The sequence below is a fragment of the Channa argus genome, chromosome 18, assembly GCF_033026475.1.
Source record: "Channa argus isolate prfri chromosome 18, Channa argus male v1.0, whole genome shotgun sequence".
In the NCBI taxonomy this organism is placed as follows: Eukaryota; Metazoa; Chordata; class Actinopteri; order Anabantiformes; family Channidae; genus Channa; species Channa argus.
In genome coordinates, this window is record NC_090214.1 from 875763 (window position 1) to 901850 (window position 26088).

Here is a 26088-nt window from a genome sequence, read left to right on the forward strand (position 1 = left end):
TTGACCAATTCCAATATGGTGGGCAGCTTGGCAGGTCTGTTCCTGTTGATGATATTGTTGTTCTGCGGGATCAGGGACGGCGCCTGCAGCCAGGAAGCTCCGCAGGTTCTGGGGCTGCGACTGGAGGAGCCGGCAGGGCTGGTGTGCATGAAGGACCGGATCATCTCGGCGCCAGAAGGAGCCACGTTCACGCTCCGTCTCTTCGGGGCTGATCTGAATGGAAGCTGGCCGTGGGTGGCGTTCGCAGGCGCGCCTGACGGAGCGGCCGTGGATGCTCCGGATCCGTGCGAGCAGGAGTCCAACCGTAAGAAGTCCGCTTTCCAGGTGACCAACGGGTTCAGCCCGGACGGGACTTACAGCGGGCTGATAAAGGTGGAGGTCCGGCAGAGGAACAACTCTGCGGGGGACGGCGAGCAGACCTACCACCACCTGTGCGTGCTGAGCGGAGGGAGATGGACATCTGTGGGCCGGGACAGACTGCGGGTGGGCACCGACAGGGAGCTGCCGGCAGACTACATTCCGCCGTGGGGTCTGGCCGTGCTGGTAGTGGTGCTGCTGGTGGTTTGCGCGGTGCTGAGGACGGTGAACCTGAGCCTGCTGTGGCTGGACCCCGTCGAGCTTTATGTGCTCCTCAGCTGCGGATCCGAGGAGGAGAAACGGGCCGCCAAGCGCCTGCAGCCAATCAGGAGGAGGGGGAACTTCATGGTAAGTTTCAGGCCCCCCGCTTCATAACACACATTGTAATGTTGGTGGTTTGGGGGAGGCTGCAAGGTTTTGCTTCTTAAAGATGGTTCTGTGGTTCTCAGAGCATCATGTTAATAAACTAAGACCTGCAGTTTCTCGACAGCTGGATCATGAACAAGAGTGTTTGAGGGGGAACTTCACAGGTTTTTGCCTCTAGTTTTGGATGCAAAGGATCCAAAAGTCTGAGACAACATCAGTTTTTTATGGTCAGCTGGAAGTATTCAGTTTGATTTCTGAATGTTAGAGGTTTGCTCCTCACTTTGCACATCCTGGTTGTGATGATATGTAATAAAAGAAGGTTCTGGACATGGCTTCACTAAGCTTACATTTAGAATTTCCCTCAGCAAATGACGGTGCAGAACATCCAGGGTTTAAAGAGTCAAAGAAGAAAAGTTCTTACACAGATCAGGCACAAACATTAATACTTGTTCTGGACTGAAGACATTTTCTCCAATGGAAGAAAAAGGCTTTATTCACAGTTTCAGTCATGTAACAAAATAAAAATTGCAGATAAAGTCAAACATTTAACACACACAGACACACTGGCTCCTTGTCTCTCCCCCCCCCCCCCCCCCCCCCCCCCCCAGGCCTGTTCTTTGCTGTTCCTGTGCGTTGTGGGTCACTCAGCCCTGGGCGTCCTTCTGTACCAGGCGCTGGGCGGCATCATCTCCGCCGTGTTCACCAGCGGCTTCCTCATCTTCTTCCTGGCTGAACTGGCTCCTCACATCGTGTGCTCCGGTTACGGCTTCCAGCTGGCGCCCACTCTGACCTGGCTGGCCCAGGTCTGCATTGTGCTCACGTGCCCTCTATCCTGCCCCCTGGGGCTGATGCTGGACTTGGTGCTGAGGAGGGACATCAGCACATGTGGCATAAGGGAGCGGGCCATGGAGATGATTCGCACGAGCGTCCATGACCCTTACAGGTAAAGACAAAGTGTAAGGTTTGTAAAGGAGCGTAGTAGAAATGGCTTTAAAGCCTTGTCCTAATATGTCCCTCAACACTGTTTTAACTACAGAGAGCTCAAAGTTTTTGTTAATATTTTGAGCAAAGTAAAGCCAGAAAATTACTCCAGGGAAACAGTACTTGGACACTTGGTGATTATAAAGATGAGGCGACAGCTTTGCTGGTGTTTGATGTGAATCAGAGGGTTTATGATAATAAGCTTTTTATCTGATTAACAAAGTTGACGCTGCCGTGCACAAGCTGTCTCTCTGATCCTGCTGCTGGGTGATGGACAGATACAGAATAGAAACCGATACATTGCGTCTTGGATGGAGTTTAAATGTTTATGACGTTATTCACGGACCTCCAGCCGATTAGAAATGAGCTTGAGTCAAGTCAGAAGTCTATAATGTTCTCGGGCACTAGTACGTCTGCAGCAAAATTCTGCATAAGCCCAAATTAAAAAAACTATTAAAAGAAAATTAAAGCAGATGAGCGTGAGAGGAGAACGATTAAGAAAGAAGATTGTGGCTCCACGTTGACTTTGTTTACTTCCCATAAATAACAGAAGTTCAATAAGAACTGAAGAATAGTTTCACATCGGATCTAGATGGTGATTCATGCTCAAACACAAGCTTTAAACACACTTAAGTCTTCCACCTGTGTTTTTTGTTGTTTTGCAATCAGTAAAATCATATTTATTTAAAAAGCCATCAACAGTATTTGCTGTGTCCAAAGAAGAACGAGCTCCATAATCTCTTTAGGTCACACGTCACTTTAAAACACTTTTGGACCCATGCGTCACCTTTACCGTTTCTCTCTGTTCAGTGAGTTTGTGAAGGAGGAGTTCAGCCGTGGGACTCTGAGGACTAAGACGGTGGAGGACATCCTCACTCCTCTGAAGGACTGCTTCATGCTGCCCAGCTCGGCCATCCTGGACTTTTCCAGCATGTCTGAGATCATGCAGAGCGGATACACGAGGGTCCCCATTTACGAGGAGGAGAGGTGGGCACAAACTCAAAGGCCTCGTACAAAGTGTAAAACAAATCTGAAAAAAATCAGAGGAGCTACTGTGCAAAAATATATTCTAATGCCCCCCTTGACCCCACTGTACTGTTGTGGTTTCATTTGTTTCCTGCAGACACCCACCTATATTTATTTTGGATTTGAGTTCCCATCAGCCCCCAAAACAATCCTGAACCCTGAAAGTCGCCATTTTTGTTTTTTCTGACAAGCAACCAGATATTTCAAGGAGTTCGATAAACATTATTCATTCGTTTCTGACTGTTCTTACAGTAAAACTCGATTCACTGGAGCATAACGTTTCCCCTGTGATAGAATAATGATTTTACCCAAAGCTTTTCAATAAATAAGCTCAATGTTAATTAAAATCAAAAATGTTTAAAAAGGCTATAGTGAGGGTCTTTTGATTTATGTCCTACCTTTGGATTAGTTTAAATCGGATCACTAAGTTGTTTAATTTACTAAACAAATTTTCAACTGTGTTGAGTTTCTTTTGCAAAGCTGCTGACAGAGTCACATTGATAAGATATTACAAAACATATTAAGCAATTAAGGAGAAGAAAATGTGTTGAAACCTTTATTTAAACTGTAGCCATAAAAAGAAAACACTGGTCAGCTCAATGTTTAAACCTTTATTTCATGCATTTTTGTATTTTATACACAACCCCAATTCCAACAAAGTTGGGATGATGTGTAAAATCTAAATAAAATCAATACAATGATTAGCGAATCTCATCAACCCATATTTCACAAAAGAACATAAACAACATATCAGATGTTGAAACTGAGACATTTTCCCATTTCATGAAAAATATTAGCTAATTTTGAATTTGATTTGATATGAGTTTTTAAGATGTCCTTCCTGCTGCCACCCATTTTATCAAATAATGATTTAATTAATAACGGTTTACATACAAGATAAAAGCCCTTTTTGAAACTACTGTGATACTAATACGCACATATAATTTTGAGACCCTTGTTAAAAGCGCGTACTGTATGCTTCTCTATATCATATTGCCGTAAGAAAAATGGGATTAATCAATAATTTGGACTATAAAGAACAGTGTCTTCATCTACAAAAATATTGTTTCCATAGCTCAGTTAGTAGCTCACAAGGTAGAGCAGTTGTCCACGAACCACAGGGTCTGGGGGATGGACTCCCACGTCCTCCTCCTAGCTATGTGTCGATATGTCCCTGGGCAGGACAATCAACCCCAAACTGTCAGCTACTTACTCATAAGTCTCTCTGGATAAAAGCTTCTGCTAAATGATTGATTGTAATTATTTGTTCCCATAGTTTTGGTTACTTTTGACTGATGCCGAAAAATCTCATTGATTTATTATTTAGAGCAATTAGTTTTTTGTGTGACCTTCACTAAATTTTATCAGTAATGTTTTTTTGTATATCCAATAACATTTAACTTTACAATGTTTAGTTTGCTTCAACTATTCTAGAAAGTTTCTTTAATCAACGACTGAACGTTAGGATGTTACAGAAAGTTGTTTCCTCTGCAAACAGGAGAAAATAGTGTATTTTTGAATAATTTGGTCCATCGTTTACATAAATGAGGGTCAACAGTGGCCCGAGAATAGACCCCTGGGGAACACCGTGCTTGAGTTGTTCTTTCAGAGAATGACAACAACTCTATTTCTGATTTCCCACAAAAAAAGGCCAGTTATTGTTTTAACCTGTGAATGTTTGACATTAGTTTCTCCCTGCGTACAGTCATTTGTTTTGGCAACGCTGGTTTGTGACCCAGAAAATCTTATGGCAAAAGTACAGTCATGCACACTCAGGCTGTAAGGACAGCATCATATTCAGTAGCAAAAAACTGTGTCCACTCAGTGAAGCGGCTGACGTGGTATATTGTTTCTTTATATGTCAACATGTACACAGCAATATTCATGCACGGTCGTCGGCGTGTTTGTTGACAGGTCCAACATTGTGGAAATCCTTTATGTGAAAGACTTGGCTCTGGTGGACCCAGAAGACTGCACCCCCATAACGACTATCACCAAATTCTATAACCACCCACTGCACTTTGTCTTCAATGACACGAAACTGGACGCCATGTTGGAGGAGTTCAAGAAAGGTGAGCTTCTTTGCTGTGAATGTTTTTTACGCACCTATAGTTCATCCAAATAATGAAGCTCATTAGATATTTGCTCCTTAAGAAATAATTTACATTTTACATTTTTGCACTGCAGTTTCCCGGTGATTCTTTTAGATGCCATTATTCTGACAGGACCAACTTTCTAACATGTTTCCATTACTCTGGATATTTAACCGTATTCCTGGAGGATTATTCTTTAGAAGAAAATAGTTCCACTGAAAACTGTTCACAGTAGGTCAACTTGTTATTCAGTGCAGCAGTTTCCAGAGTCTGGCACCGTGGGGCCTCCATTGTTGCCATGGAGTTGCATGGTGAGCTGTAACTTGAGCCCATTTTTTTCAAGCTTATGTTTGTTTACATTTGAGCAAACTCGCCTCATTAAACCCAACCTGAATTAGATATGAAGAACTCCTGGTTGCCATGTAGCAATGGATGTACAGAGGTCTACGTGTCACTGGATTACTTCAATACTGAAAATCCAATAATTTGATTTAAGGCTCTGTTTGTGGAAAGTGTTAAGCAGAACGTGACCAAATACAAAAGTCCAAAACTAGTTAAATAAAACCAGAAGTAGATGTTTAGTGAATTATTATAATCTTCTGTTTTTTGCTCTTCCTATGATTTGACCTTTCACCTTCTATCAGGCAACTCTCACATGGCCATCGTGCAGAAAGTGAACAATGAGGGGGAGGGAGATCCTTTCTACGAGGTGCTGGGTTTGGTCACATTAGAGGACGTCATCGAGGAGATCATCAAATCAGAGATCCTGGATGAGTCCGATGGCTACTGTAAGTGTCTGCACAGGTCTTATATCGTTATTTAGACCCGTCATCTTAACTGTTGACCCTCTGCTTCCTCCTGCAGTGGACAGGAAAGTGAAGCGACCCCTCCCTCCACTGGAGATTCCTCTAGAACCTCGCAGTGTCCACGAGGAGTTCTCTGTTTTCAAGCCACCTGAAGGAGAAGCCAAGATCCGCACCTCACCACAGCTTCTGCTGGCTACACACCGCTTCCTCTCCAGAGGTGTGTGAGATTGTGTTAATGTTTACTCGCATTCCCGAGTGATACGTGATAAACGGGAACGAGTGAAGAAAGTTATGACAAACCTCAAACCTCTTACTGAGTCACAGTTTAACACAGGATCCCTGATGATTGTTAAGGCTGTAGACCAAAGGGACACTGATCTTCTCATAGTCAAATAGTTGGATCATATTTTAGTTTAAAGAGAGGTGGGAAACAAAAAAAGAGCTTTAGGGTGGATGCAGGTAATGATGGGATTTATGTTGCACTGTCTATTTACTGAACTTTATGTGTTAAGTTTAAAATTTACATTCTCCCGCCAGGAGTTAGAGCAGTGTTAAATCTGATCCCACTGTGACATCACATCAGTGATAGGAGAAGGAGAAGCCCCTAAAATAAACCAGAGACACAATCCTACCTTTCTGAAACATTCCGTTCAAGTGTCAGTTGAGCATTAGCAGCTTACATATCGTTACGTAAGTGCTGTTGTAGTGTGTTTATGTTTCCAGAGGCCTCCATTCTATAGCTGCAGCTGCAGTTTAACACAATATGAAATGTAATAATCATGCTGTGTTCCCACTGTCAGGGGGGTTAATGTAGGCCACACATCCAACCAATCAGGGTAGGGGTTTATGAATGATGCAAATATTATTTTAACAGATTCCAAATAGACTGACAGAAGCCAATCTGGGATTCAGAGAAGTCTGAACAACTTTGGGTGAAACAATGTAATAAAGGACGATAATACCGGCTGTTTATTTCAGCTTAAACTCACCTTCTGGACTGTAGAGTGTTAAGAACAACACTCATTTACCTTGACATTGTCATGCGTAATGCTGGTTTTAATATTTAGGTTATTTGTTATATGAAACATATAGTGTAGCTTTTAAAAAGTCGTGACTGATTTCATTTTAGCCTCAGCTGATCAGTCCTGCATATTAAGATAGTCACGAGTTAAATAGCTTTGTGCAACAGGTAAATGTAGACATTGATCTGAAGGACACTACTTATCTAATAGTAGTCAAAGTCTCTTTGTGAAAGCAGTCCAGGTGTGTTGTAGCGTCTTTAGCTATGAAACACACTCATCAGTAGCAGAGTTTAAAGCTAAACTGGGCATCGTCTTCTTTAGCTTCTCAGTGCCTAAAACCACCAGTGGACTCAATGGTCCATAAACACAAAAAAAAAGAGATTTAATTTATATTTGAGGTCAAACGTGTGTGTTTGTCCACTGTGCGACACCACTGCCCAGACAGCAAGATAACCATGTCCCATGTCTCTGACCTTTGACCCCTGCAGAGGTGGAGCACTTCAGCCCATGCCGCGTGTCTGAGAAGGTCCTGTTCCACCTGCTCCGTCACCCCAGTGTCAACCAGGAAGTGCACTTTGACCCAAACAACAAGCTGAGCCCAGGCCACTATCTCTACACTCGCAACCACCCGGTGGACTACTTCATCCTGCTGTTGCAGGTATGTGCTCATGTTCGGACACGTCTGCTGCAGCTTTGCACTCAGAGTCTCTCCAGGCAGGGATTCATACATTTTCTTTTCCACCTTTCCAACAAAAGCATTAACGTTAAACGGTTTTCAAATAAGGTTTGAGCAGATAGTGTAGAAATAAAGGAACATGTAAATAGTCAATAGACAATTTAACAGACAGTATCAGTGGACAGTTTAGTTTTTAAAATCATTTATTTTAAATAAAAGTGAGACTTAACACAATCGAGTAGCAATCAGTGACAGGAGGAACTGATTTCAGGAACAGTTAGATCACTGTGTTAGTCATGATACGGTGAAAGAATATTTTTTGTCGTTTTTGGAAATGAATTCAAAGTGAAATAGTGAAATTTAATTTCAGTATTTAGACCCGTAGTTCTGTGTAAAAGCCTCATGACAACAGTTACAGAGGCGTCTTCCTGACAGCCTCCACTCATGAATGGAGGTGTTGCAATTGTTAATAAATACAGGACTTTTGCTGGAGTGAGGTCTAACTGGTACATGTTAGTAATGACTATGACAGAAGGAATGACCGGTGTTCGGGTCAGGAGGACATTCAGTCCAATGGTCCAAGCACAGCAACTGAGCCTGAGCAGATGTGATGTGACACATCACACATGCTTTCACAGATGCTGCCATAGTGGATTTTAAAAGTTTGGGAACATTGCAGTGAGAGTTTGTAGTCCAACACTGTGAGATAAGCAGAAAACAGGTTAAAGGTACCTGGGAAAGAAGAGGGACAGGTTTGAGAGTTGGTCAGTTTATGAACTTTGATATAAAGACATTTCCATCAAACATCAGGCTGCTCGCCTGTTATAACCAGAGGAACCGTGTAGCTCCAGCTGTGCCGATTGTGGACATCAGTGTGTGAGAATATGTTCTCCAGGAAAGAAGCCTGTTCTCATAATAATCAGTTCATAGTCTACACTTTAATTTAACATTCACGTGCACTGTGTTCAGGGTCGTGTGGAGGTGGAGATCGGAAAAGAAGGACTGAAGTTCGAGAATGGGGCGTTTACATATTACGGTGTGTCTGCTCTAACGTTACCATCGTCAGGTGAGACTCAGATCTGCAGGGACGTGTTTGTTGCATCGACACACACAGTTTGTGTTGTTACACCAATGTTTTTTTTGCAGAAGAAAGGACAAAAATCAGAGAGTGAGAGACAGAGAGACAGAGAGACAGAGAGACAGAGAGAGAGACAGAGAGAGAGACAGAGAGACAGACAGAGAGAGAGAGACAGAGAGAGAGAGACAGAGAGACAGAGAGAGAGAGAGAGACAGAGAGACAGAGAGAGAGAGAGAGAGAGAGAGAGAGAGAGAGAGAGAGAGAGAGAGAGAGAGAGAGAGACAGAGACAGAGACAGAGACAGAGAGAGAGAGAGAGAGAGAGAGAGAGAGGAGACAGAGAGAGAGAGAGACAGAGAGAGAGAGAGACAGAGAGAGAGAGAGACAGAGAGAGAGAGAGACAGAGACAGAGAGAGACAGAGAGAGAGAGAGAGACAGAGAGAGAGAGAGACACAGAGAGAGAGAGAGAGACAGAGAGAGAGAGACACAGAGAGAGAGAGAGACAGAGAGAGAGAGAGACAGAGAGAGAGAGACACAGAGAGAGAGAGACACAGAGAGAGACAGACACAGAGCGAGAGAGAGACAGACACAGAGCGAGAGAGAGACAGACACAGAGCGAGAGAGAGACAGACACAGAGCGAGAGAGAGACAGACACAGAGCGAGAGAGAGAGAGAGAGAGAGAGAGAGAGAGAGACAGACACACAGAGAGAGAGAGAGAGAGAGAGAGAGAGAGAGAGAGAGAGAGAGAGAGAGAGAGAGAGAGAGAGAGACAGACACAGAGAGAGAGAGAGACAGACACAGAGAGAGAGAGAGATAGAGAGAGAGAGACAGACACAGAGAGAGAGAGACAGACACAGAGAGAGAGAGACAGACAGAGAGAGAGACAGAGAGAGAGAGAGAGAGACAGAGAGAGACACAGAGAGAGAGACACAGAGAGACAGAGACACAGAGAGAGAGACACAGAGACACACAGACTTGGTATTTTATTGGCTCTGGTTTTGTCGAATCCTTTTTATTATTAGTCTCAGCTTTTGTTGAGTCTTATCAGCTCATCACGGAGGCACTTTGATCCATTATTAACGCTGCCGTTCAAAGTATGATCGAGATTAATATGTTTACAGCTTTATCATAATGGACATGAGTTTGTACCAATCGAGCTGACGCTGTATTTGTGTGTGTGATAAAACAGTGCACCAGTCTCCAGTTTCCACACAGCGTCAATCTCCCAGGGATCCATTTGAGTCAGCAGACGCCACCAGCCCGTCCAGCTACTGTCCCGACTACACTGTCCGAGCTCTTACAGACCTGCAGCTCATACGGGTTTGTATGTTTGCGTTTCACCACTGAAGGGTGACACACAGTGACCTTCAGCACATCCCAGCTCAAACCATCCTTTGAATGGTGCCGTCCCTAATCTGACTAGTAGGAAGAAAGAGCAGAAACCGATGCTATGGATACATAGATACTTTATTAATCCCCAGAGGGAAGTTTTTATGTTTCAGTAGCTGTTACACATAATAAAACATTGTACCGAGTGCAGTTCAGTGAGGGGAACCGTCCTAAAAAGTCAGAGATATGTTGTGATGAAATGTCTCCTGACACCACAGAGTCATTACTGGCTTCCTGTATAGTTCTTTGTAACAGTGGAGCTGAACAAGCATCTTGCTGAAGCTGCTCTGCTGTTTGACCAGCAGCTCATGTAGAGGATGTGAACTGTTCTCCAAACTTCCTCAGGAAGTAGAGTCTGCTCTGAGCCGCTGTGTTGCATGTCCAGTTCAGTCTGTAGTTGAGGTGAACCTCCTGACCAAGAATCGAGATGGTGTTGACTCTGCTCCTAGTCCTCCTGAAGTGAACATGATCCTTACTTTGTCCAGGTGAGAGTGAGCCCGCTGCAGCAGGTAGATAATGGCGATAACTGTAGTGGGTCCAAAGAGTTTCTCCCCTGAGGCCTCATGTCTCTGGTCTGTAATCACTGAGGGCAGATGGACAGGGTTTCTTGGGTAATGGTGTAGGTTCTGCCTTCTCCTGACTGAGGTTGAAGAGGTGTTGTAGAATCTCACAAAGCTGCTCAGCACTGACTTTCAGGAGTCTGACGCTGATTCCTTGAGGATCTGCAACGTTGTTCTGATTCAGCTTCTGGAAACACACAGGTGGGTGAGAAGGGGGGGGGGGGGCAAGATGATGGTGGAGTAGTATTTTCATCTGTAGTGTGAGAAGCTGTGGAGACTGGAGGGAGATGGTAGGGGTCCCGACCTGAACCTGTTGAACAAATGACTAAGCTCATTGGCTCTGTCAGGTTTCTGTCAGCTTGATTGTCCTTCACCTTGAATCCCGTGACTTTTTTCAAACCTCCTTCGTGCTGTTTTGCTGAGTTTAAGCTCCTTCTGCACAGACTTCAGCAGGTCTCGGTCTGGATCCCAGAATCCGCTACGCTTCCTCTGAGCACCTCCTTCAGGTCACTGGTCATCCAGGGTTTGTTGTTGGGGAAGCACCTCACCGTCCTGGTCGGGATGGTGTTGTCCCCACAGAAGTTTATGTACTCGGTGACTCTGTCTCCATGGGACTCAGAGAACATTCCAGTCTGTTATTAACTGAAAACACAAAAGGAAATTTAACATCATCGTTGGCCTTTAAGTCAGACATTATTCTGTATTACTCAACCACCAGACTCCTGAGCGTGACTTCAGCGTCCCAAACATCCAGTCCCTCTTATTTTGTTTGTCCTCGAATCAGGCAGCTTCTTCAGTCCAGCTCTGCACCATGACAAGAGAGAGACACACGTAAAAACTAAAGACAAGAGGACACACAAAACCCAGGGGGAGGATTGGGATCGGGCCAAAGAGGTTCGAGAGACTAAGCAAGAGAACAAGATGGATGGATGACAGAGAGAGACAAAGACAGACAAACACTAAGTAACAGGAACGCACAACCTGGAAGAGGGCGGCTGGGACTCAGGAGATGGGTGGGTCGTCTAATCACAGGGTCGTCGGCTTAAACTCCGGCCTCAGAACCTAAAGTTGCCCCAGCAACTTGTGTCCTGAGAAAACACAAGTGAACAGATTTGTACACGGGGAAGAATTTTGCTGTTTGAACCTGCAGAAGCAGCTTCTAACGTTTGTTCCACTGTGTGCTGCAGGTGACACGTCTCCAGTATCTCAACGCTCTCATGGCATCACGCACCGGTCAGAGTCCAGATCCCCCTGAGATTAGGATCCTGCCCAACAGTCAGACCAAGCTGCTCAACAACAGAAACACCACACAAGGTATCTGTGCTCAGAAGCTCAGCAGTAACACCGTCGCTCTGCCGCACAGAAAAAACTCCTGAAATATGGTTTTTACATTGCCTTTGTAGTATTGGTAGGAATGTACCTTCCTGTTTGCCTTCGCCTGAACTAAATCATTTTCTCTCTCTCTCTTTTTCCTCCTTGCGCACGTCCACGTCTCCTCTGGCTCGTCCAGAGTTCCCCGTAAACTTTTCATTCTTTGATACCATTGAGAACTACTGTTAGTATTTTTGCATGAGGTCAATCAAACACACACACACACACGTGTGTCTTCCTAAACCAACAGTCCCAGTGGGTGATTTGTTCTTTTCATCACAAAGTTCTAGTTAAGGGTCAAAGGTGGAATTGGGCCTGTGTGTGTGTGTGTTTTCTTTTCTTTTTTATTCCATGTTGTTTCTACTTTTCCCTTAAAATCATCTCACTTCCATCTGTCACATCTAGTCCTTCACCTTCTCCTCACAGGACTTCCTGTCCTAGATAACTTTACAGTGACCTACAAGTGATGACGTGTCCTCTGGTGTCCATAGTGGAGGACAACCAGCTTTGTACACAGTAAACTTGTTCTTTTACAGTATAGATCTCATTTCTAATAACAGGACTGGTCATGTGACCATTGAAAGAATCCTTAATTCCTCCCTGAACACAGAAACACAAACTCAGTCTTTTAGGTTGATACAAATCAAAAGGAAACGTTTTTAAAAACCTTGTTACAAATTATTTAAAATGTTCATTTTAAATTAATCTGGTATTTGTCGTTTTAAGAGTGAAATATTTAGAATATTTGGTTTGAAATAGTTTAAGACCAGATTTGAAATTACCTGCAAAGATTTTTATATTTTTTGAATTTGTTAGGAAATTCTACTCTTCAAAACTAGAGAAGGGCCACTGTTAAAAGTATAATGACCCCAATTATTATCTATAGTTTTATAGTTAAGGAGAATCTTAAATTTAAAGTGCCACTTTAGTTAAAGGATGAATGTATGTTTTAAAACTTTAACAGCCGTCTAAGTTGATGTTAGTTAAAAAAAAGGGGTGGGGGGGGAAGAAGCTTCAATGAAGATTAAGGTCCTTTAAACCATGTAAACATTAAGGGACGGCTAACATGCTACATACGCTGCACGTATAATGCATTAACTTTATCCTAAATATCATTAAAATATGTGTAGAGTAAATACAAATATTACATGTAATGCATTTAAAATTAGAGCCACTTTGTAGTTTTAAAAAAAATGTTCAGATGCAGTTTAATACACATATTACACTGCAGTGAATATTTGTGGCAGCACGTCTATGGAGGAAAAATGTGCTCAGTTTAATGAGGAAATGAAGCTGTCAGCAGCTTTTGTTTTGTCAGGAATAAAACTTCAAGTTCTTCACTGAAACAGGAGCAAACAAATAAATCTGTTTCCTCCTATTGTTGAGCAGAAACTAAATGAAATATTGCAGCAAGCCTCCAATATGGCTGAGGATGTGTTACATCACTGATGGTACACTAACCAAAGATGGTAACAAGATGGCACAGAGGTGATGAGAAACAGCAATTAGCCATTTGGGAATGAAACCATAACAATTTCCATCTTCACTAACACGGAAAATTATTCATTAAGCAACAATAGTTTCCACTGTGGGAACCTCCAGCTCACTGAGGTCACAGGACCTTTGTCTTTAGCTGCTGCACCTGCCACTACTGGTTAGTTGATTAGCAAGGCCAACACCTGCACAGGTGTATGACAGGAGGCAGCTGACACTGGAGGCACAAACCTAATTGTTCTACATTGATCAAAAACAAAATGTCAAATTAATCAGTATATCATTTAGTGACATTTGTTTTTCAAAAGTCAAAGTGCTGATCTACACATATGGACCAAGCCAGACACCAGAGGCTGTTTGTGAAAGCAGCTCTGCACTGTGCTGTGTATTACAATTACTTAAAGTATCAATGGGATTTTGAATGTTTCTTCCAACTCTATATGAACTTCTTGCTCTCTCATCTGTCTCGTGCCATCTTAAACGGCCTGCGTCTTGTTTTCGCCATCTCCTCAACGCCTCCTCTGTCTGTGTGTGTGTTTGATGTCATCACCCTTCACTCACCCCATCTCTCTTCTCATTGGTCGGGTTCCACAGGTGGCAGCGGAGCCCAGGAGAGCTCCACAGAAGAGGAGGCTCATGGGTAGTGTATTTCTGTCTGCCCGCTGGTATGAAACCTGCTCCAACCAAGTAGAGAATTTTGTTATTTTATTTGTTTTTATGAATAAATCATCTATGGCTGGAACGTAGTTTTTTGGACAAGACTGGATTGAGTGGGATTCGATTTGTTATGTAGAGCCACTCATCACACTTCTCATCTCCATCCACAATAATGATTATTTTGTGCTGTGTGTATATACATGTTTATTTGGTGGTGCCTTTCTTCCAGGTTTAGTATCTGTACTTCACTCTCCACTGACATTCCTCATTGTTTGCTGTCTGGGTGCCAAAGCTACATGTTTACGTGTGGGATTTAGGTTTGTCTGTCTTTTTGTCTTAAAGCATCCGTCCATTTGAGACACTAAAAAACACAAACTTTAGTTAACAGCAGATTTGCACATTTCATTTGTGCACCGTTGATAGTATTAAGCCGATTTACAGGCTGTAAACGTACATGCAGGTATTTAAGAACCCTCATATCTTTGCTGTCATAGGGTGTTTAGCCACAAATGATGGCTTCAGCTAATGATAGGTGATTTAAAACTGTATATTTTAACTTAAATAGTGATAAGACTTTCAAAGTGACCTGGGATGTGATCCAAACTAAAACAAACGCACCTTGCTGCACCCACGGGTGGTTTAAACTAGAGTTTAAATTATTGGATAAATAATATGCAATTATTTTTATAATCAATTGTCATTTATCCCCCCCCCCCCCCCAGAAATTGCCAAACATTTCCTAGTTGTGACTTCCTGTGTCTCTTCATTATGTAAATTTAACCTGAAAAAAAGAGACATCTGAAGGCATCCCTTCAAACTGCACTGTGCAATTTTCCATTTCCTGATGATTTACAGATTAAACTGTTCTTTGAGAAAACAACCGGGAGGATAAAGAAACTAAACATTGTTTTAGTTTAAGCGATATTTGTAACTTGTCATGCATGAGATTTATGTAATTGACAATCATTCATCTTCAGAATTCGCTGTATGAGCAGACACGACTGATGACTGGTTCGCATGGCTGGGTATCGAACATTAGTACTTTCTCTTAATGACTGAAATGTGTCATAAATATTGAAAGCTTACTAGTACTTTTTTTAAATAGTTTACTTTTCTTTAATTGGGCAATTTCAATTGGACTCCATAAAAAAAAAAGAGCTAATTTTAGATTGGGTTTATTCAGGCACAGTTCATGTTCAGTCGCTGATTTAAATGAAAATATTTTAGGACATTTGTCAAAATCTTCAATATACTAACCAGTTATTGTTACTTGTTTCTCAAAGTATTACAAAGGTTCTATCTCAGCCTTAGGGTGTCATTTGAAATGTTTAAATACTGTCGCATCCCTCTTTAAAAGTAGTGCTTCCACCTTTAGGATATTTAGAGTATTTTTTATGAAAGAGGATAGAAACAGTCATTTTTTATAAATGCTCGTTAATTTCCTGAAAAACAACAAAATGCTGTTCACTGTAGTTTTCCAACGGAAAGCCAAAAACTTGATATGTTTTCGGCTATGACCATTTCAAATAAAGGATTAAACAGATGCTCTTTTTTTTAACATAATGCATATTTGTGGGAGCAGGAAGGTGAATCCAGGACTGAGTCTAAATCAGTTATCTGAAACAGGTTGCTACAAAAGAAACTAATAAGCAACTAAATTTAACAAATTATTTGTTATTTATTAATTATTATTATTATGTCGAGCAAAATCCCGATCACTTACTGGTTCCAGCTTCTGAGGATTTGAGGTCATTTTAAAAGATAAATTAGGCTTTAATAGACAGAAAACTAACCAGTCATATTCAGTTTGTGTTTTCAAAGGATTTATGGAAAATAATATTTGCCAGAACAGCCCTAAGCCTCTAACTCAACTCCCAGCAGAGGGCGCTGTAAACCTGATGCCTGCACTGGTCTCACTGTGTGGGATCTACACTGAGCATGATCACAGATTAACAAGAAAACTGGTTCATGTTTCCAGATTCAGCAGCTCCCATCCTGCAGTTAAACATTTGTTTAGCCAACGTGATTTATCCAGTAACCCTGAAGCACCTCGTTTGTTTCCTGTCTGTTTTATGTGTGTGAATGTGTGCAAGTGTGTGTGAGTGTGAGTGAGTGTGTGTGTGTAACATTCACTCGTACATGTCAGCCAGCCAGCATCCAGTCTTCCCGTGTTGTCTGTTGATGGTCTTAACATGCATTGAAGTGTCTGTCAGTCTTTGCTGCTGCATGTGTGTAAACGTGAAATATGTCTGAAACGCCTCTAAACACCTCCCCTGTGTTTGTGTGTTAATGTAGTAATGAGGAGGAAAATGGTGAGGCCAACGCTTCGAGAGGCGTTTGGAGCCATTTAACAAAAGTCAGTGTTTTACAAAAGGAACAGTTTGGGGATTTTCAGGTTTGTTGAGTGAACACACACTGTGTGCACGTTAGGATGTCAGTGCATCTGAACACACAGCACAAATCCTACTTATTTATTCCAAAGGGTTTCAATGAAGGTTAAGTTTTGCCTAAACGGAATTCGTTTGTATCGTCCAACCACCAAAGGCTAAGGACAGATCTATTTATGGGAAGTGATTTTGGTGAAAACTGCACACCAACTTCCAGACACGTCCTTATTGTAATAGTAAAAAATAAAAATGCAAGCTGATCATTGTGACATGAACTTCTTACGTCAGACATATGAACTAGCAGATAATCTGCAAGAACTTAAAAAAAAAAAAAAAACTAATGCTAAAAATCTATTAAATGTTTTCCATTGTTATCAAACAAATAGTAAGTAATAAGCCACAACTTTTCAATCAGTTGTTTTGATTAGTATCTCACACACACACAGATTGTTGATTGACAGGTATTTCTGTTTGCATTCCTGCATTAAAATCCCGAAACATGAAAATCCCCAAACTGAACCATTAAATAGCAGCAGGGTTGACGAGGAGTCGGCTCAGCTGTGTTACATTAGCACCATTGTTCTCTTTGCGCTTTCATTCAGTGTTACGACTTTCCATATTCCTGGAGAAGATGTTTGTGAATATTTTTCTGCTGTTTACTTATGTTGGAATAACTTCATTTGTATGATATTACAAAGACAGAATGTAGAGGCAGATAATCGTTACTTTGTGCTACTTATACTGACAGAAAGGTTGTGCAGAGCTGTGTAATAACGACTCCTTACATAGATTAAACTCATTTGTAGTTTAGAGGTAGCTGGTCTCAGTCTTCAGGTACAACACTGTTACCCAAAAGTTATTGAGAACTAAGTAGTGTAATCAATTCCTCTCTGTCAGGTTACATTTGTATAGAACTTCTTGGATTTATTTTATTTGGGCTTTTTTGGGGGCGGTGCTGCTGGTTGTGGGTCATAGAGGCTCCTCTACACTTTCAATAAATTTCTTAGGAAATAAATCCAATCCTGTTGTAAACACGTTTGTCTTTTCCATTTTTAACGCACAAACCTAAGTCCTGACTGTATGGCTGGTTTACCAGCTGCATTCACACACAACTTCCTCATGCGAGAGCAACTGTTTTTTCTGCACATGTCCTAAAGTGGCCTTAGACACTCAATTCCACTCTGACGTCACATTTTCAGGCCGAAACAGAAGTTCACTGCCCAAAACGACACACTAAGCATTAACAACACGCGACAGAAGCAAAACACCAAAACTTTTAGCCTCAACTTTTACACTCCGTTACTACACAGTACTCAACAAGATTAAAAAATAATAAAATACCTCTATCGACCTCCCTGTTACTAGAGAGAACACACTGCTGCACCTGCAGTTTTTTTAAATTTCCTGATGAAATACTGCAAAACAACAGATTTTCCTTAGCAAGTTTTGATTCATTCCTGTGTGCAGCTGTCTGACATGCAGGACCAGCAGACAGGACCATTTCAGACTCGGTATGACAGAGTTTGTACTGTGTTCTTTCTACAACCAAAATCCTCAAATCAAATAATTCATTCTTTTGTCAAGATTGTTCTAACAAAGGAAAAGTGCTTACTGTAAATGTTTGCTCCTGTCTGTGAGACCACAGGGTCTCATCAACAACACACCGTTTTCCCTTCATCTCTGATCCAGACTTGAAAACCGCAACACAGAGGAGCATGTTTTATAGCTGGACAAGGACTGATCGCTGAAGAGTTGTGTGTATTACACACAGATAAAGTTAAGAGTCACAATTTTGTGTTTCTCTTTTGTTAACACTGTAACTACACCAAAGTTTTGGGCCAGTAATTGTAAAATGTGTAAACCAATGTAAAAAATGTGTGGATCTAATGATAATGCGTTAATTTTTGCAAGAGAAGACTCATGATGATGAAGGTGATGATGAAGATCAGGTGGTAACCTAAAGAAAATGCACAGTGACGGCCACGTGGGTCAGCGGTGGCTCTCTAACCTGTGGAAAAGCGCTAAAATGTAGTTGGAATATCGAAAAGGGGTAAATCAAATCTCTAATCTCCAAACTCATTCTGGAGCCAAAGCAGAGAAAAGCACCAGGACTGACTAACAACTACACAGTGGAGGATTCTGAAGTGGTTTTCTGTGAGCCCTGGTCTGAAACCCATCGAACGTGCAGAGTCTGTAGAAGACCCCCTTCAAACTGGAGACAACTGACAAGCATCATTAATGCTAGAAACACCCTAATACATCAGGATTCATATTTGATTATTTTTGTGGACATTTGACCGTAGTGGAAACAAATTAATACTACGTACTCTGAATATCTTTACCAATATTAATCAGAGTAAAAATCTTACTGTTGGGATTCTTTTCTCCTTCTGGCTCAGTGGCTAAAAAGTCACTTACTGCTGTCAAACAACATCTGCCTTCTATAACTTTCAAGTTGAGCTTTTGGACTCAAAGGTAGCTCCAGCTCCAGCCTGTAAAGAGAAGCTGAAAGCTTTACTGGACAAGCAGTCTCTGATTTGACTTCCTCTGGCCTTTTTATTGAGAAATGTTTCACTTCCTTGTGATCACATCCTCTGGTTTTGGTTTTCAGATCCTCTTAAGTGAGAGAAAGCGTATAGGGGCTGAACTTTAAATTGTAACACTTTCAGATATTGTGCTACTTTTTTAGAACAATATAGTATTTTCCCACACATGCTACTTTGTACGTCCCATCAGTACATTTCTGTGAGAAATGTTGTACCTGACCGTGAATACACTTAGGGTACTTTATTTATACCTGCAAGTAGATTTGTTTTGCAGTAGAAGAAGACAAACCGTAGTACACACAGTCATTTGAGGCAGCAAACAAATACTGGGAACAATTAAAAACAGAAACTAAGCAGATACTGCACAAATGTAGATAATCTGCTTAGTACTTTTACTCATATAGAAGTACTAAGCAGATTATCTACATTTTACTTACAGTACAAAAGAAAAAGTACTGCACTAAGAAAAACTGTATTTTAAAGAATACAGTATAGTAAGTAATAAAAAACTAGACCCTGAGCGATGTGGTGTGCGAACCCTCATGAGCTCACCGCTGTGGGAAAGCACCAGCTGCCTCCCACAGTAAGACAGCGGACCCTTGATGTCAGTGGCTGCTACAGGGGACTGTTTCATCTAGAGATGCATCACGAATTTGAGCAAAGGGAAATGTGAAACCTCAGGTGGTCGTGAAATAGAAATTGCTTGGGACCACTCACATTTTCCCAGTTTAAGACTAACACAACCAAAAATAGCCAACCTGTCAATTAAAAAGACTGGACAGTGGAACGAGCCATGAGACGCTGTCACTGGACGTGTTTTCAAACTCTTTGGTTTGGTTTGCCAGAAAAGACTGGAGATGGGAGCCCAGTGGCTGCTTATGTTCTCAGATGCACTGATCAGGAAATTGAATCAGAATGAAAACATGCTAGAATGTGGTTTCTGTTGAACACCCCCATCTCAGTGGTGGCTCGTTAATAAGTTTAACTGCAGTCAAGGAAATTCCCTTTAAGTTTCAGTGCAGGCACAATTCTCCGAAATGCGTCAGATAAAATTAAACTTTAAAAGAAAATTTAAAAAAAAATTCCTTTCTGCTCTCTCGCACTTGCATCTCATGAACTGTGAACACTTTTCCGATAGGACTTTGCTTGGATGTTTCCTCCTTGCTGCCTTGTACCTCACACGTAAGTCGCTTTGGATGAAAGCGTCTGACAAATGACTAAATGTAAATATAGATTTGACATATAGAGTCAAATGTGAAAGTTGTAGTTAAGCGAACAGACTAGTTTTGCTTCGGCGGCAGTCTGATATCAGAGCATTCTCTGGCTGGTTTCAGCAGAGGGGAAGATGAAGAATATTCCTATTTAATCTCCTGTTGAGTTGGTTTACAGCCCTCAGGTGTGTTAAACACTGGCTCAGCAGCTGCTTGCCAAACAAACATCCTAAACACAACGCTCTCATGAAAGCCGTCAAAGTCACAGTTTCAGTTTCAACATTCACCTTTAAACTTTAAGTTTCAGTTAAGTTCCACTTTCCAGAGAAGCAGTCGGGACCAAACACACTCCTTTCTTGTGTTTGTAGTTTATTTTAAATCCTTCTGTTTAAATGTGATGCTGCCATTATCCCTGAACGCTACACGTGCTGTGCAGAATCGACTGAAGACAAAAACAAAACTACAGTAACTACTGCAGAAGATAAAGAAGAAAAAAACAACAGGTTTTACGTTTATTTTTTATCCCTTTATTACACAACAGGTGCTAAAACCGCGTAGTTTTCTAGTGGATAAAGCTACAACTTGTTTCCAGATTTCATCATCACCTAAAGATGCACGTCACACCACAAGGAAACTGCTGCCTACAAAGAGAGAAGCGCAACACGTGGCCAACACATCAACAGAAGGTGACCGGAAAGTCAGACGCCTCATAAATCTTTATTGGAAGCTCATTTTAGCTGCCATGGCTGACTTTGACTTGTCCCAAGCTCTGGATGGGTAAGTTTTCTTGATGCTTACAGTGTTTTAACTTAAAAATGTGTGATTTTAGATAATGCTTCGTGTTTATGGAACTTTATATTTGTGCATTTCAGCACAAATGAAATAACCTCGATAAGATGCGAAACCTGCTACTACGACATGAAGGTAAGAGGACATATTCTAACGAGAAGCTTCTAATTAGTGTTATATTTAATAGCACCATGCACAAAAACCGGCTTGCTGGGAATCTAATTCGAAACGTGGTTATGTGCAAAGTCAACCTGGAAATCCCTTCGGAAACCACCTTGTAGAGTTCAGACATCCAAAATGTTGTGTGTCACACTGTGGTTAAGGTTCGGCTACAGGTCAACTTCACCAATTTTCAACTTGCTTTAGTTCATCTCTGTAAATGTCCTGGCACTTTGGAATAAATTACCAAATAAGCAGCATATGCTTTTAAACTGCCCCTCCCACTTACCTACTGAATATTATGATGTGATTAATAATATAATAATATGATTAATATTAAAAATTTAAAAAAAAAATCGCCCAGAGGAGTTTTTCATCATTAGGATTTCAGATGACGTCATCTGGTGGATCTGGAAATTCAGGTTGAATACAATTACAAACTTCATAGTACGAGCAACGAGACTTCACAACCTGAACCGGAGGGTCCAACAAGTGATGTCATATGGAGGCTTTTTTTTTTTTTTTTTTTTTTTTTTTTGGTAGAAGTAGAGAGATGTCTTAATTTAGTGAAATCTTACTGAAACATACACACTGAAACTTGACTGCATAATCGAAACCACAACACAATCGCCATGGAGAAGTGCTTCTACAGCAAATAGAATGCGAAACTTGCAACTATGCAAGACTGATGTGATGCTACACTTGTTATTGTTAATCCAACAAAAAACATGATGCAACATTTTTATCCTTTACTCTGCAATGTGTAGGACGGTCAAAAAGAGATGTTCAGACTAGAAGAGGGTCTGGATCTGGTGGTTTCTCATAACCCAAAGACATTGCAGCGCGTAGCCCACTTGGTGCTGGCGGTAAACAGGTTTAAAAAGCCACTAAACCCCAGCAGCTGGGATGTGAGCAGTAATGAGCTCTGCAGGACCATCATGGACGCCCTAGTGGAAGGCGAGTAATGACAGATCAGACCGTTTCTGGGACGGGGTTGGTCATAAGGCATATTTGCAGCTCATTTACACTTTCAGGCTGCTGATGAGTCAATGTGTTTACAATGTGTGATGACAAAGTCAGTGTTGTGATCATGCATTTATTCTAAAATCTGTTAACTTGTCCTTTCGTCTCCTCGCAGAAAGAATTGTGGAGACGATCGTAAACTCTACATCACAGGAAAAGAGATTCCACCGCACGACCACTACCAAGGAGTGCACTCTGTCCGACACCTCCCAGAAAGCTCTAATCTGCAGTTTACAAGGGTCACAACTGCAGGCCATCACCCTGAAGGGAGGACACTGCGACCGCAGAGGTACGAGGACCAATGATGGAACTTAATAGCTCAAAAGAAATAACCTTCGGTATAAGTTTACAGTTTCTTTACATCCCCCCCCCTTAGTATGTTTTAAGGTATCGGCCTACATCCCTAACTTTAAGAACAAGGATGAGGATCTGATCGTTGCCCTGTCGATCAAAAACCATAGCCTGCACATGGCCTGTTCTATGGTTGGTGACACAGCTGTGCTAACTCTGGAGGTAACACACTCTCACACACACACACACACACACACTAACACACAGTTCCAGTGAGCAGCCCTGGAAAATGTATTTTTCTTTTAAAGATAAACCCCTTTATGTCCAGCCAGATCAAGATTAGCTTCTGAACAAGACAATAAACAGAGTTTACCACAAAGTTTAACCTCTTGCTGAACTCAAACTGACACAACTTTCTACAAACAAATGTAATAAAAAGAAGATTTTACATGTCTGAAGCAACATCCTATATGAACATGTATGACCGTCAAAAAAAGATGAGTTTCCCATCCACACAAACTGAGTAACCAGCCAGGGAGAATATTTGAACCCAAAATTCACTAGCAGAGCTGGAAATGTCTTCTGTTGAGATCCTGGAAGGACGAACATGTCATTAAAACTCCATCAATCAGGCATTTATGGCAGAGAGCTTAGACCGAAACCGTAATGTTCAGAACTCTGAGGTTTTATGTAATAAACAGAATAAAAACTTTAACTTATCCTTAAATTATGAGAAAACTAACTTATCGATTTTTCAAAATCCCTACTAATTATTCACGTGTCCTTCTCAACGGGACATTACTTGTCAGAAACAGGCTTCCATTCGTCTCTCTCTCCATTTGATAGGAATGCAAAGAGGATTCCATGGGAAACATCACCAATGATGGAAACCTGGACCGTTTCCTCTTCCACAAGAGAGCCAGCGACTTCTCTCTGACCATGTTCGAATCCGTTCAGTGCCCCGGCTGGTTCATCAGCACTTCCTCAGAGGACGAAAACCAGCCTGTGGAGATGTGTAAACTCAACACTGCCTTCCGTCTCACCAGATTCAAAGTAAACAAAAAATGAAAATCAATGATTAAATGTAATAAGACATTTTTCCCGATCATGTTACTGAGGATAATGGTGTAATGCAAAAGCCACAAAAATGTGGCAGCTTATGTTCTTTTATAGTGAAAAATATCAGTATAAATCTTCTCTGGTAAAGAAACTTGTAACAGGATATTCCTTTAAATTACATGTGTCACATTTTAAAAATGATTTCATTTCTACATTTTACTTATGTCAGCTACTTCTGTGTGTGTTCAAAATAAAATTAACTGTCTATTACATTTCATCATCTGCTTTTTATTTTGTGTCAAGTCAGGGATTTTTGTTGATACCTTTTATAAATATGTTCAAAATCTCCTCTTTGTTCTTCCTCTACACCTCCTGCCTGGCAGCTCCAACCTCAGCATCCTTCTACCGATATATTCAATTTCTCCTCTGAACATGTCCAAACCACCTCAATCTGGCCTCTTTATCTCAAAAGAATCTAACATGATCTGTCCCTGTAGCTACACTGGTCCAAAGAAATACTGCCCACGCATCATACAGATGTCTTTTAAGTATTTATTTTCCGCTCTCTCTCCCTCTCTCTCTCTCTCTCTCTTCATTTGACACCGTGAAAACTACAAGAAATAAAAGAACATACAACTTTGAAATGAATACATGTTTTCCAGTCAAAATCTCTCAGGCTAGTGTTCGTACAAAAGCACATCGACATGAATACAGCACTGTTACCGTGTGCGCCTCTTGAACCAAGTGCAGAATAGTTCTTTTGGGGCCTCGTGTCTTTCCTCAGGATGCACGTTAGCTTGACTCATAATGCCACCGTGATGCCCCTCACCAACTCTAGTCACATGACCCGTCCATCAAAATAAAAGCTTTTACAAGCCCATTCAACTTCGACCAAACATTTTGTATTTCACAAAAATGTATTTACAAATAAATTTTAACAGTTGTATGTAATAAAATAATTCTGAACTTATGACAGAAACATAATAATAAACATGTCATTCAGACAGTTACACTCCCACCAAATTACTATGATTTATGACAACCTTTATACAAATATTTGAATAAATCTAGTAATTTCCAAATAGATGACATTTATATAACTCTTTAGGAAGAACTATTGCAGTTTTCAGATTAAGTCCCCTGAATTACATCTCAGTTGTTTTCCACAAGTACAACTAATTTGTGAATAGGACGTTCAAGGACAGATGGATTGACAAGTCTTTGACCATCTTCTCCTAATTCTCTGTTTCCTATTTGTACTGTGGCTTTTCGCACCAGACCATCTTCCTCCATGCGAGCATCAAGTACTCTTCCAAGCTTCCATTCATTACGAGGAACACCTTCTTCCTTGACAATGACAATATCTCCGATCTTCACATTTCGTCTTGGAGAGTGCCAGCGCTGTCTGAGAGTGAGGTTCACCAAATATTCTTTCCTCCACCTACTCCAGAATTGCTCTGCCAGATACTGAACTCTGCGCCACCTTTTCCTGGCGTACAGATCTTCAGCCACAAATTTTCCAGGTGGAGGCAGTGCGACAGAGGTTTTCATGGTAAGTAAAAGGTTTGGTGTAAGTGGTTCTAGGCTTTTGGGATCATTGAGGTTGTCAGTGGTGAGTGGACGGCTATTTACAATAGACATGGCTTCATAAAGGAATGTCCTCAAACAAGCATCATCCAGCCTTCCAGCACTCTGTGAGAGGGCCCAGCTTAGAACGCTCCTAACGGTCCTGATCTGGCGTTCCCACACACCTCCCATGTGGCTAGCATCAGGTGCGTTCATAATGAAATCACACTGCCTTTCTGCCATGTACGTACTTAGTATGTCTTTGTCTACTTCTTTTAATGCCTTTGCCAGTTCATTCTTTGCCCCAACAAAATTTGTCCCTTGATCAGATCTGATTTGTCTAACGGTCCCACGGATTGCAATAAAACAGCGCAAAGCATTTATGAAAGCATCAGTTGTTAGATCCTCCAACATTTCAATGTGAACAGCCCTTGATGATAAGCAGGTGAAGATTAGGCCATACCTCTTGTACTCCTTTCGACCTTGCTTAGTGTAGAGTGGTCCAAAACAATCCATCCCACAATAAGAAAATGGTGGAGAGGGATCAACACGATTAGCAGGTAAATCGGCCATCCTTTGCGTTTCTGTTGGCCTACGAGCTCTCCTGCATGCAACGCACTGTCTGAGGTAGTTGGTCACGACTTTACTGCCACCGACAATCCAGTAGCCATTTGCTCTGAGTTCATTAAGAGTTTGTCCTCTGCCTTGGTGCTGAGTTTTTCCGTGGAAGTAGTCTAAGATTAGGCGCGTAATCACGCCATCTTTTGGTAGGATTATTGGATGCCTCAGGTCAAGAGGTAAGGAAGCCCTTTTTAGGCGCCCTCCCACCCTAAGAATCCCACCCTGCAAAACAGGATCGAGCTGAAAAAGTTTGTTGCTATGAGGCAGCCTGCCTTGATTCTTTGACAGTATCTGCATTTCCTCTTTAAAGGCATCTTTCTGTGCCAGCTTTACAAGCACCAGACTGGCCTTTCGTCTATCTTCCACGGTTATGGGTTCAGCTGTTTTTAATCTTTTTACCAGCTGCTGGATCCGAGCGACAACGTTTAATGCTGTAGGCCATTTTGTGAACAGTTTAAACCTATCTATAAAACTTTCCTCTTTTACAGCTCTTGTTTGTAGTGCTTGTATTGTTCTGACTTCAGGATCACCTACCAGAAGCTCAGGAGTTGATTTTTGTGT

At 41.6% G+C, this 26088-nt stretch overlaps 2 protein-coding genes and 1 long non-coding RNA gene across 11 annotated transcripts in view; 2 read left to right on the forward strand and 1 right to left on the reverse strand.

The window, feature by feature from the left end:
* LOC137104277 (metal transporter CNNM3) lies at positions 1-17296 on the forward strand. 8 transcript variants are annotated; one of them, XM_067485240.1, is made up of 12 exons: positions 1-705; positions 1332-1666; positions 2515-2691; positions 4645-4802; positions 5468-5611; positions 5688-5846; positions 7140-7309; positions 8297-8393; positions 9594-9724; positions 11541-11667; positions 11864-11908; positions 13813-17296. In XM_067485240.1, exons 1-12 carry the CDS (start codon positions 16-18, stop codon positions 13860-13862), a joined length of 2283 nt encoding a protein of 760 aa, XP_067341341.1. In that variant the 5' UTR covers positions 1-15; the 3' UTR covers positions 13863-17296. The 8 variants fall into 8 exon arrangements, 5 of the variants coding, with proteins under 5 accessions (XP_067341341.1, XP_067341344.1, XP_067341343.1 ...); XM_067485243.1 differs by having other exon boundaries at positions 1395-1666; XR_010911656.1 differs by lacking the exon at positions 9594-9724.
* Positions 9854-26088, reverse strand: part of LOC137104281 (uncharacterized) — a 24674-nt gene continuing 8439 nt past the window's right edge. Inside the window, exons 1-2 of one of the 2 annotated variants that reach the window (XR_010911659.1) lie at positions 13780-13892; positions 9854-11441 (exon numbers count right to left, since the gene is read on the reverse strand). This is a non-coding gene — a long non-coding RNA (uncharacterized lncRNA). Of the gene's footprint in view, positions 11442-13779; positions 13893-26088 lie in introns of those variants that run through there. The other variant, XR_010911658.1, reaches the window with a different exon arrangement.
* On the forward strand, positions 20387-23617 carry il1b (interleukin 1, beta). Its single transcript, XM_067484853.1, has 7 exons — positions 20387-20522; positions 20612-20796; positions 20892-20943; positions 21735-21924; positions 22106-22279; positions 22367-22503; positions 23128-23617. Exons 2-7 carry the CDS (start codon positions 20762-20764, stop codon positions 23347-23349), a joined length of 810 nt encoding a protein of 269 aa, XP_067340954.1. The 5' UTR covers positions 20387-20522; positions 20612-20761; the 3' UTR covers positions 23350-23617.

Bases quoted from the DNA above. Each gene is read 5' to 3' on its own strand.
- LOC137104277 (XM_067485240.1), top strand. From the start codon at position 16: ATGGTGGGCAGCTTGGCAGGTCTGTTCCTGTTGATGATATTGTTGTTC. The intron at 5,847-7,139 runs GTGTGTGAGATT...TGACCCCTGCAG, and splicing joins ACACCGCTTCCTCTCCAGAG to AGGTGGAGCACTTCAGCCCA. The intron at 11,668-11,863 runs GTATCTGTGCTC...TGGCTCGTCCAG, and splicing joins CAACAGAAACACCACACAAG to AGTTCCCCGTAAACTTTTCA.
- il1b (XM_067484853.1), top strand. From the start codon at position 20,762: ATGGCTGACTTTGACTTGTCCCAAGCTCTGGATGG. The intron at 20,797-20,891 runs GTAAGTTTTCTT...TGTGCATTTCAG, and splicing joins TTGTCCCAAGCTCTGGATGG to CACAAATGAAATAACCTCGA. The intron at 20,944-21,734 runs GTAAGAGGACAT...TGCAATGTGTAG, and splicing joins CCTGCTACTACGACATGAAG to GACGGTCAAAAAGAGATGTT.